General features: G+C 36.5%; 1 protein-coding gene across 1 annotated transcript in view; it reads left to right on the top strand.

The window, feature by feature from the left end:
* Positions 1–13,104, top strand: part of csmd1b (CUB and Sushi multiple domains 1b) — a 325,939-nt gene that overhangs the window by 238,665 nt on the left and 74,170 nt on the right. Inside the window, exons 49-54 of the mRNA XM_077218011.1 lie at positions 657–851; positions 3,821–3,994; positions 4,576–4,749; positions 6,051–6,224; positions 8,354–8,542; positions 12,543–12,716. Coding sequence (XP_077074126.1) covers positions 657–851; positions 3,821–3,994; positions 4,576–4,749; positions 6,051–6,224; positions 8,354–8,542; positions 12,543–12,716 — 1,080 coding nt within the window. The remainder of the gene's footprint in view (positions 1–656; positions 852–3,820; positions 3,995–4,575; positions 4,750–6,050; positions 6,225–8,353; positions 8,543–12,542; positions 12,717–13,104) is intronic.

The following is a 13,104-nucleotide window of genomic DNA, read 5'->3' as shown; positions in this document are numbered from 1 at the left end:
CTCGGTGAAGAGTGTCATTGATGTATTTAAAACATGTTTTTGAAGCGCTGATCATTGTAGCCAATCACAATATTTGATGAGTGCGTGAGCACAATGGCCAATCAGAGATGTTTATGATTCCATTCAACAGTGCTCAAAGCGTCAAATTTTTAACATCTTTGACAACTCTATAATAGATAAATGGGCCCAAAATAGATAAATATAAAGTCTGCTTTTTAAAACAAAGAAAAGAAGCAATTGCAGGAGGATGGTTAGAACTCGTGAATATTTGGGCAGTGAGCTTATGTCAAAAGATCAATTTGCTTGTGACTTATAAACGCGCACATCAACATGTTCACTTTATTTAGCGTTCATGTAAACACGATGTAATGTTCGGATTCATCAGTCGGAATTATCAGTCGTATTATTCATCAGTCTGATTTCATTCATTTAAATAACTGAAATTTTAGTGTAATGTAATTTCCTGCATCTAAAAAAGCCTTTATATCAAAACATTTTTTAGGTCATAGGAAACATAAATTCATACAAGTGCGTCCAAACTTTTCTCTCGTATTGTTTATCTATCCCATAAATCCTGTAAGCTCTAGTTATTCCAGTTTCAGGACCTACTAGGTCATGGTTTTCCATTAATGCGTTCTTTGCCTTCTGTCCTGCAGCGGTTCAGTGCCCAAACATTGAGAGCATGCTCTCAGAACACATGGTGTGGCGTCTCATCTCGGGTTCGCTGAATGAGTTTGGTGCACGGATAATGCTGAGCTGCTCCCCCGGCTACTATCTAGGGGGCAGGAGGACCATCAAGTGCTTAGCTAATGCAACATGGGAAGGGCTGGAAGAGAAGTCCACCTGCAAGAGTAAGAATGCTTTTACACAAACACAACAACACATACATTTACAAAGATAGATGCATTTTATGATCCTTGTTTTTGTCCATTTTGGAACTTGGCTGTATAAATCAGCATCCACTCTCATTGTATGGAAAACAGAAGCTCTGTCTATCATATTTTGTTTTTCACAGAAGAAAGAAAATCACATGAAAGTTCATAATTGATGATTAACATTTCCATTTTGGGCTGAACTATTCCTTTAAAAAGACCCCACAAAAAACACAATTGAATTCCATATTCCACTCTTGGGATTTCACGAAAAGATCAGTTTGTTAATTACCAAACCGTGTCCATTGTGAGCTAATGAAACAAATTCATTAGGGTAGCTAATATGTCTGAAATCTGTCTGCTCTCTATACCACATCTCGTTTATTTCTCCACTGATCCAAGTGTAATCCTCTGGATTTAGCATGCACGCATAAGACGCCATCCACTGCTTAGTCAGTTCTGATCGTGGCCCGGTTTCCACCGCGGGGACAGGCTGTGTAAGCAGTATCATGGTGATTAAGTCTTCAGTGAAAAATGCTTTAACTAATTCGAGGTCAAAGAGCAAATGTAAATATTCTAATCAGAGGCAGCTTAATTTTTAATGTGTTTACGCACCACGGTGAGTAAGTTGTTAATGAAAGGAACAGATGCAAACAGCTGGGGCTTAAATTGTAATTTGACTTCTTAGTATGTCGTAAAAAATAAATGAGTGTGGGTTGTATGGCTAGCCCATGCACCTAAAGAATCATTAGTGTTGTTTGCTAAGGCAACCATCAATATTACTATTGCTCATACTCAGGGTTACTGAACAAACCCCTAACCCTAAGTATGAAACTTGTCATGTAATTGATCCTGCATTGTTTGAGCTACAGACATGAATAAAAGCTCAACTTGTGCTTGTGCTTAACTCCATAAAACATATACATACAGTAATATGCAAAAGTTTGACCCCCAAAAAATGGTTTTAAGCCAGCTATTTATATATTTTGTTATAGAGTGTCAGTAGGAAATATCAGTTTACATTAGACTAATTGTAATAATACAGTGAGATTTTTGTATGCACAAAGAGTCTGACATCAGCAGGGGCTCCACACGGAGATCTGATCTCACCATCATTGAGTCCATCTGGGATTACATGAAGAAACAGAAAAAAACTGAGACAGACTACTTAAATCCAAGAGAACTGCGGCAAAGTCTCCAAGACGCTTGAAGAAACTTACTTACAAATCTACCTGAACAACTATGTGCAAGTGTACCGAGGCAAAAGCTGTTTTAATTGCACAGGGTTACACCAAATACTGATTTGATTTAGTTAATATAAGTTATTTGATAATGACATCTATTTATGATTGTCACGGAACGCACAACAGCGCCTCCTCCTGGGATCACTAGGTCCCTCTCTCCTGCATACTAGGACCTCCCTTCCCTTCTTCCACCCCTGCTTATTATCTCATCATCATTGCATTAGGATCACCTGTGTACCCTCAGCTCCCCTTTATTTGGACTGCTCTGTTCTTTGTTCTTTGTGAAGTCTTGTTTTACCAAACCTCTGTCACAGTTTGTATCTCTTGTTGCTCGTTACTTTGATTTGTTTTCGTGTGCTTGAACTTGGATTTTGGACAAGTTTGTAAACTTCTGCTGCCTGCCTCTTACCACTGCCTGTTTGACCACGATTCTGGATTGCCCTTTTCAAGATTTAAGTTTGTATCTCCTTGTTCTGAGTTTATCTTCTCCTTTAATAAATCTCTGCAAATGGATCCAACTGTCTCTGCCTCAGTGTCACAATGACATTATCTTTAAAAGCATCCTCACTTTACAGCATTTTTACACAAGGGCTTGAAACTTTTCACAGTACTGTAATTTTGCAAGTAAGTTTCTTCGACCGTCTTGGATACGTTGCCGCAGTTCTTCTGGGTTTAGTCTGTCTCAGTTTTTTTCTGTTTCTTCATGTAATCACATACAGACTCGATGATGGTGAAATCAGATCTCCATGTAGATCACACCGGCTGTTGTCAGACTCATTGCGCATATACAAATCTGGATTAATGAATTACTACAATATAAGGCAAAAGGAAGGTTTGGAAATGTAAACTGAGATTTCCTATTGACACACTACAGCAACATATATAAATAACTGTCTTAAAATTACCATTTTAATTACCATACCATTTTGTTCTGGTTAAAATACTAACGTGACTAAGACTTTTATGAATTAACAATGAACAATACTTCTACAGCATTTATTATTTTTTATTAATTTCAACATTTTTAAAATAAAAAGTTGCATTTGTTTAACATAAATTAATGCACTTGGAACTTAGGAAGCAAGGAACATCTGTATTAACTAACATTAACAAAAATGAATAAATGTTAATTCATGTTAGTTAACACATACATAATGTTAACATGAGACCTTATTGTAAAGTGTCTCCCAAAAGACTGCTCAATTTAATTGCTTGTAATTGTTTACAATACTTTGATTTTGATACTTTGCAAACAGTTGTTGAAGAACAAATATTATTTTATGGCATTGTTGAGCAACTACATGGAATATTTACACTTTAGGAATTTTTATTTTATTTTCTGTGATTCATCTTTGCTTTATCATCATTGTTTCAAGGTGAGAAAACGTCAAGGTATTGTAAACGTCCTGTCCCTGAAGGAGGGAACGGAGACGTTACGTCAGTGACTGACAGATAGGGAACAGTAGTAATAAAGAATAGATGTTTCCAAACTTTTGACTGGTAGTGTACGTCTGTTTCCCTTGACATGTACACCATTACATAAACACATCTGTTTTGCTTTTAGCCATGCCCCCTTCACCTCCCTATTTCCTGGTAGTCACTAGGAATACGAGTGGCATATTGTGTCCATCATCATCAATGTGACCTTTTTCTCAGATGAAATGACATTTGTATTCAAGATATTGTGCTGACTATTTCCTCCAGTCATTTCATGTGGGGAGCTTCCATCCCCTGCTAATGGCAAGAAGATGGGAACCCTGACTACCTATGGTGCCACGGCTATCTTCATGTGTAACACAGGGTATACTTTAGTGGGCTCACACGTGAGGGAGTGTCAGGCCAATGGTCTCTGGAGTGGAGTTGAGACCAAATGTCTGGGTAAGTAACATCTTTAAGCTGGGCTTCTGTGATTGGACGTTATTTATTACAGAGTCATTCATGTGTATATAAAAGCAGGTCTGTTTACTGGAGGGAAAGCCTGAGGTTTTCCTACGCTATTTTATTATGCTTGTATAGTTCTAGTTTTTGTACAACACTAAGAACAATATGATTTCCATAAGAAGAACATGTTCCTGGATCAACATCCTTTGTTCTTCTCTAAACAACATAAACTCACAAAGTCTTGTGTAGATGATATTGATTTATGACTTCTGTAGTGTTAGATAATACTAGAAAAAGGGAAAATCCTTGAACAAGCAGTGAGTGCAGCTAAACGGAGATATGCCACTGTCTGGCGATCGGTGCTGACCCTTAGACACATCACCTGCTGCTTGACCAAACAGCACGGAGGGCATTTCATCAAAATGTCAAGCAGTGACCGCCGGACTGCTCTCTGGAAATAACCAGATGCGTCTATGCTACATGCCCTGTAAAACTCATAGTTGAATTTGTGCTTGTTTAGTTACAAGATTACATTTTTATGGGACATTTGTTGATTCTGACCTCTAAATGTTTTTCAGCTGGTCATTGTGATTCTCCGGATCCAATTGTTAACGGCCACATCAGTGGTGATGGATCCAGTTATAGGGACACGGTCGTTTATCAGTGCAACCTGGGCTTTCGCCTCATAGGGACATCGGTTCGCATCTGCCAACAAGACCACAGGTGGTCAGGGCAAGCGCCTGTGTGTGTTTGTAAGTGACTTTTAACACTTTTTTTTTTTTTTATGAAGCACTTTTATAATAGGTCTGTCAATTGATTACAATTAAGTCAAGACAAATGTATTTATATAGCACTTTTCACAACACACATTGTTTTAAAGCAGCTTTACAGGTTAATAATATCTTCATGCCTTATAGTCGCATTTAGCAGCTTAGATAGTTTACATCTTGCGACGATACAAGCAATCAAGCAGTTGAAAAAAAATATATATATATCAAGTAGTTGTGATTATATACTGAGACAATATAGAGTGATGCAGGTATGATGTCACTTTGTAGGCCAACTTAGAAGTTATTTATTATAGTAGGCCCCCCTGACAAAAACCCAATAGGATTTTTCCATAGGCTTGGATTATCGGGAAAAAAACAATCTCTGTGATAAACATTTAACAGACTATGATACTTACACATTTTGTCCATCAAAAATAAGTTTTACAGATGAACACAACTTTTATGAATTTTGAAGTCTAAATACAGCCACCAGAGGTAAAAAGCTGAAGGTAGGCTATAAACGAATTACACCACGGTCCCATGATTTCAACGTCACCATCCAACAACTTCCAACAACTTCCAACAACTCTGTCAGTTTTTATCTTTATCTTTTACTAGAAAGTTTGAGTTAGAATAGTTTATAAGAGCACAATTATATGCACAACAAGGCTGTAAAAGAACTTAGCTATTCGGTGCGATAATGTTTAATGTTCCTGACAGCCTCTGATGCCACTTGTTAGCAATCGCCTTTTTCAAGACACGTAAAAGCTTTAAAAAAATCATGAGTGTGGTAATACTTGTGTATTTTATGTCGTAGAATAAAACGTGAAAATGTATTGAGCTTGTGTTCACCACAGACCTTATTTCAGCCATTAATCCAAAAACCCATTCCTTAAACCCATTGACTTTGGGACGAGGGAACCGGAAGTGCTAAAATCATATCCACTTTTTGGTCTGCAAAGTGATGTCATACCTGCACCTCTCTATCTGTATATATCAACTTACGAGCATATAATATTTGTATGCAAAAAAGTTGTATATTATATACATCTAACTTTATATAAAGAGTTGTGTGATGATAACAGTTTTACTGTATGTATTAGGGGTGTGCAGCAGAGCCAATATCTGTATCTGTAACAATCTCAAAATTATTTGTATCTCTATTCGGATACAACCTACTTTCCAAAAAAAAAAAAATGTGTGTAATGTAACTTCTACAAATGCACAAGCCCTATCAGCAGCTTAAAAAAGGAAGTGATTGATCGTTCTTTTTTTCTTCACAGCCATAACTTGCGGCCATCCTGGAAACCCTGCAAACGGTAGGACAAATGGCAGCGAGTTTAATCTTAACGACGTGGTCAACTTCACCTGCAACACAGGGTATTTGTTGCATGGTGCACCCAGAGCGCAGTGTCGTATGAACGGGCAGTGGAGCAACCCTCTTCCCGTGTGCAAGGGTACGAACCTTTCAAGAAACTGGATTTTACTGTATATCAAATGCTTTCAGGCAGCCTGTTCCCTTGTTGAGAATCTCATCAGAGACACAGCCTTGAACACCATCTTGTTATGCGAGAAGCTCCTTTGGAAGGCTGTTTAACACCCACAGCTCATGGGCTTAGCTTTAACAGAGCGAAACCAGCATCTGTGCTCAGCAGTCTGAGTCAGCCAGTGAATGACAAGAAGCAATGTGCAAATAATTCTCTGTGTGTCATTTCCCATCTTGAAGTGTTGATTTGAAAGTCAAATGGGTCTGCAGCAACCCGTGTGACATCGTGGGATGCTTTCTGACATTAAGTAGGAGTAACCGTGCACATCTTGTCACTTTAATGATTAATTAATGTGCGAAGGAAGTTGTTTATGGTGGCCTGGTGAAATTGAATCGTGACGGAAAATGGAGGCAGGTCAATGCATCTAAGATGGACAATTCCCCACTGGCACAAGCAGCGCCTAGGGACAAAGCACTCAGCAGAAAGAAAAGCTGACATGCCTCTGACCAGATGCATTGTTCCATAAAACAAGTCCAAAATTAGGTTGTTGATAGCTTTGTCTTTTTGCCTTTATTTCACTGCGTTGTTGTCCATGTTAATAGTTTTGACAAAAAACAAAACAAAAGAAAACATGAATTTACTAGTAGAAAAAGAGGTAACTATTATTGCGTTGATTGAAAGTTGTTGAATAATAATAATAGACATGTAAAATTGCCATATCCAATTGTTTAAAAAGTAGGCATATACAGTACAACTGAATAAGGTAGAATAATTGTGGTTACACTTTATTTTGATGGTCCTCTTTAGACATTCTCTTTACTATAAGTAACGCTGCCCTGACATTAGAGTATTAGTAGTCTGCCTTCTTAATATCTTATAACACTTTATTTTGATGCACCCCAACAGACATTCTACTGATTATAAGTAACTTTGTCAACTTATTCTATTAGCCCTAACCCCTAATTCAACTGACCCTAACTAAATCCTAACATTTTACTAATACTTTACTCAACTAATACTCTACTGAGAGTTAGCTGACATTTAGGTGCAATGTTACTTATAGTCAACAGAATGTATTAAGGGGACTATCAAACGAAAGTGTAACCACAATGATAAAAAGGTAGCACTGTCAAAAAATTACACAAAGGGTAGAACTCTTAATACACACACTTTTAATATAGAATTGCAAAAAGAATTAACACACATGAGAAATGTAGCACTGCCATATGGATTTTAAAAAAGTAAAATTCTCGTACAAAAAGCATAGAAGTAACTGGAGTTGTCACCTGTCACAAACAATAAAAAAAAACATCAAATTGTCACAAGCAATTTTTATTGTTTTCCAGCTGTCAATCATTATAAGCCTTATTCTTACACTGAGCTGTGTCCCTCTGAAAATACTTGTTTTCAAGAGGTGCCCAGATCAAATCATGGTGTCTCAAAAGTAAAACAACACACCAATAACAGGTGCCAATTATCAACTTTTTAGCTGCTTGTCCGCCCACTTCTCCTCTCCCAGGGGACTTAATGGAGTGCCGAGACATTGACAGCTGCCACCGAGACAAGGCAGTCTAGTTTGTTTCCCCTGGACATGTCTTTTTTTCTTTTTTTTTTTTTTTTTAATTGCGAAGGGCAGTAACTGAAATTGTAACTGCATGGCCAACACAGCATGCCAGCCAAGAACAGCATGTACCTGTTTCAGGCACAGAAAACTGTAATATGACCACATCTGTCAAAATCTAACAAGAAAGTCTCGAAAGAATCAGCTTCATGTGTAAATTATCATTGACTGCGTGAACAGATATGTCAACTTTGGATCAGAATGCAATCACAATGTGTTCCAGGTATGCATGGGAAAAACAAAAGCCCATTGACTGTTGAGGAAGTGCAGAGATAAAAGGCAAAGAAAGTTCTGAAGGAGCTCTTATAATCCATATCTTCAAAAAGAAAGTGTGGTTTGTGGTTTGTAGTTGATAGAAATTGCTCCAGAGGCTGCAGCAGCAATCCTACTATTCAGTTTCCTCCATTGGTTTCTTCTGTCTTTCCTCATGCTTGCTTCGCTGTCAGACATTAAGCATCTGGCTGTTTTTATCTTGCAGTGGTAAACTGTTCTGATCCGGGCTTTGTGGAGAATGCCATTCGTCACTCTCAGCAGCGCTACACAGAGAGCTTCAACTACAGAAACACCGTGATGTATCACTGCAAGAGAGGCTTCTATCTGCTTGGCTCCTCCGTTCTCACCTGTCGGTCAAATGGCTTCTGGGACAGATCACTTCCTAAGTGCCTTTGTGAGTGATAGTCTGGTATTTCGTCCAATACGCTCTTCTAGAGAAAGATACAGTATTGAAAATGGCATTGCTGCCTTATACATCTGATGGAATGCTAAAAAAAATCGAAATTAGAATTTTGTTTCATTTTCAATAATATCCAACATGCTGATAACAAGCTCTATTCATTTGAGAAGCAAAATTATACAGGATATTAAGAGGTGGAGAATGTATTTTTTATTTGCCAATTGGATAAGATAAACTTGAGATATGTTCTCTAAAAAAATAAGCCTTATTATACACAATTAATTTAGATATTTATTTATGTTTTACAGATTTTTTCCCCCTTCATTGTAGTTTTAATATTTTAAGTGCCTGTGCACTAAAGGGAATACATTTAGATATGTAACTTTTTCAGAGAGGGCTGACAGTGTGCTGTGCTTTACAATGCTAAAAGTAACAATAACTGTTCAACTGTCAGCACACTTAAGTCATCTCTAAGAAGTTGCATCTCTAAATTCATCTACTTAAAAGCTCTACTACAGCCATAAAGAACCACTTTTGTAAACAAGACAATTGCTGCACTGTCAAACTGTTCTCTAAATAGTTGGTCAATGTACAAATGCAGACGAACATCTTTTGCAACTGTCTCGCACCTCTATTTTTTTCAGCATCTCATGCTGCGAGCATTGTTCTTTTTATATGTCGAGTTAAAATAGTTCAACTTTTAAAAACTCATCCCACCCTTCCTTTATTATGTCATAATGGAAGCATACGCCCTATTATCACCTCTTAGGAAGCACATCTGATTGGTGTCTGGACATGACTATGTTTGGAATAGTATAATACCCAACTAAATGTCCTCTTTCTGCACTATATAGTTTGTATATGGTGTACTGTATGCATGGAACACCCAGACGTCTGACCAAACTACATTTGTCAATTTAACATTATGCATCACAGATTACTGCACTGCATTGAATACCGTATTATGGAAACTTGTTTCCGCCACAGAATGAAAAATAAAAAAGGTAATTACGACTTTTTATCTCACAATTCTGACTTTATATCTCAGAATTGCAAGATATAAAGTCAGAATTGCGTGAAATAAAGTCGCAATTGCGTGTTATCATGTCAGAATTGCGAGATATAAAGTCAGAATTGCATGTTATAAAGTCAGAATTGTGAGATATAAAGTCACAATTGCGTGTTATAAAGTGTGTAAAATATTTGGTAACACTTTATTTTTATGGTCCATTTTGAACATTCTGTTAACTATAAGAAACTTTGCAACTACATGTCAACTAACTCTCATTAGAGTATTAGTTGACTGTCTGAATAATATCTGCTATCTCTTTATCGTGATGCTCCTCCAACACACACTCTACTGACTATAAGCAACTTTGCAACTACATGTAAAATTATTCTAACCCTAACCCTACAAGTCTACTAATACTCTACTAATACTCTAATGAGAGTTAGAAGACATGAAGGTGCAATGTTACTTATAGACAACAAAATGTGTTAAAGGGACCATCAAAATAAAGTGAAACCAAATATTCTGAGAGGAAAAAAGTTTTTCCCTCATAGAATTGGACTTTATAACTCGCTATTGTGAGTTTATATCTCACAATTCTGAGGAAATATGTCAGAATTGCGAGATATAAACTCGCAATTATGTGTTATAAAGTCAGAATTGCGTGATATAAAGTCGGAATTGCGAGAAAAAAAGTCAGAATTCGTAGTTTACTTTTCTCGCAATTCTGACTTTATAACACGCAATTGCGACTTTATATCTCACAATTCAGACTTTATAACACGCAATTGCGACTTTATATCATGCAATTCTGACTTTATATCTCGCAATTCTGACTTTATAACACGCAATGCAACTTTATATCACGCAATTCTGACTTTATATCTCGCAATTCTGACTTTATAACACCTAATTGCGACTTTATATTACGCAATTCTGACTTTATATCTTTCAATTCTGACATTATAACACGCAATTGCGACTTTATATCACGCAGTTCTGACTTTATATCTCGCAATTCTGACTTTATAACACGCAATTGCGACTTTATATCATGCAATTCTGACTTTATATCTCGCAATTCTGACTTTATAACACGCAATTGCGACTTTATATCTCACAATTCTGACTTTATAACACGCAATTGCGACTTTATATCTCACAATTCTGACTTTATAACACTCAATTGCGACTTTATATCTCACAATTCTGACTTTATAACACGCAATTCTGACTTTATATCTCACAATTCTGACTTTATAACACGCAATTGCAACTTTATATCACGCAATTCTGAATTTATATCTCGCAATTCTGACTTTATAACACGCATTTGTGACTTTATATCACGCAATTCTGACTTTATATCTCGTAAATCTGACTTTATAACACACAATTGCAACTTTATATCACGCAATTCTGACTTTATATCTCGCAATTCTGACTTTATAACACCTAATTGCGACTTTATATCACGCAATTATGACTATATCTCGCAATTCTGACGTTATAACACGCAATTGCGACTTTATATCACACAAATCTGACTTTATATCTCGCAATTCTGACTTTATAACACGCATTTGTGACTTTATATCACGCAATTCTGACTTTATATCTCGCAATTCTGACTTTATAACACGCAATTGCGACTTTATATCTCACAATTCTGACTTTATATCTCAAAATTCTGATTTTATAACACGCATTTGCGACTTTATATTACGCAATTCTGACTTTATATCTCGCAATTCTGACGTTATAACACGCAATTGCGACTTTATTTCACGCAATTCTGACTTTATAACTCACAATTCTGACTTTATAACACGCAATTGCAACTTTATATCTGGCAATTCTGACTTTATAACACGCAATTGCGACTTTATATCTTGCAATTCTGACTTTATATCTCGCAATTCTAACTTTATAACACGCAATTGCGACTTTATATCACGCAATTCTGACTTTTTATCTCGCAATTCTGACATTATAACACGCAATTGCGACTTTATTTCACGCAATTCTGACTTTATATCTTACAATTCTGAGACATAAAGTCAGAATTTTGAGATGTAAAATCGCAATTGTGAGAAAAAAAGTCAGAATTATGAGATAAAAAGTCGCAATTATTATTATTATTTATTTATTTATTTAGTGGCAGAAACAAGCTTCCATACCGTATCCTAAAATGCAGTGTGGTTGACTTGACAATTATTTTCCATTGTAATGGATGAACCAGAACTAATACCAGCTGTTATTTTTAACATCTCTTTCTTTGTCTATTTGGTCAGACTGCCAAATGTCATTTTTAAACAAAAATAATAATAAAATGCAAATCAACCTTATTCTTTTCCAAGGTGCTAACTGAAAAACACTTGTTGAATTAAACAGGCAACAAAGGTTAGGTTATGTGACAACAGTGTAGCTTATGCCTGCTGTTTCTATGGTAATTGTAAAAACTGAAACACTGCATAGACATACAACATCCATTTTGAGACAATGCAAATCAATTAGACCTTTTGGTAACACTTTTTATGAATACCATGCTTATAATGAATTATAGCTCCATTTATACTTATTTAATAGTAATATTACTATTCTATAAATATATTTATAAAGACTCAGTAAGACCTATACTGCATTATTAGAATTGTCGTAGGGTCTCTGGAACTATTTTATATTTGATCATTTATAAATCAGTGTATAATTGATTATAATCATGCACATTGAAAAACAAATGCATGACTTAAAAATAATATAAATGCAACTATAACTATTTATATAATGCAGTATAGGTCTTAATGAGTCGTTATAAATATATTTATAGAATAGTAATACTTATAAATAAGTATAAATGGGGCTATCATTCATTATAACCATGGACTTCATAGAAAGTGTTATTGAACCTTTTTTAATGATATGCAAAAGAAGATTGAAGTTTTTATCTGAGATGTTCCATTCTCTTCCTGCTGCCCCCCATAGCAATATCCTGTGGTGATCCTGGCACACCACCGTTTGCTCTCATGTCGGGCCAGAAGTTCACCAACAGAGCCGTGGTCCATTACTCCTGCAGCCAGAGCCGAACTCTCGTGGGGAACGCCACGCGCCAGTGTCTGGAGGATGGTCGGTGGAGCGGCTCGCTGCCCTACTGCTCAGGTACACGCATCAGCAGGTGGCAGAGCCTCGGGGCGAGAGACGCCAGATGATCTTTAAGCCCCTGTCTGAGCAGCTCAGCTCACTTCAGACTTAATCTCAGCCCAGAGAGATCTTAAAGTTTAAACAGTTACTGCTGTTGACATCAGCGCAAACAAAGTCCAGATGATATGCACATCATGCAGCTCTCATTCATTATATGTTTATGTGATGCTTTTATAAAATAATAACGTAAATCAGAGTGCCCTGGACTAGAGCATAGAAGTATGGTTCCAGAAATTAGAAATTGAGAGAGAAATAGATTTTTAGTGAAATGTTAGCAATCTCATGAGATTGTTTTGTAGCAACAAAAGCATATTGCAAATTGTTTTCAAGTCAGTCTCCCTTCACT

The sequence above is a fragment of the Siphateles boraxobius genome, unplaced genomic scaffold, assembly GCF_051911475.1.
Source record: "Siphateles boraxobius isolate OS27281-9 unplaced genomic scaffold, OSU_SipBor_1 12, whole genome shotgun sequence".
Classification (NCBI taxonomy): Eukaryota; Metazoa; Chordata; class Actinopteri; order Cypriniformes; family Leuciscidae; genus Siphateles; species Siphateles boraxobius.
Note: the sequence above shows the minus strand (reverse complement) of the source record. Positions and strands in the feature narration are given on the sequence as shown.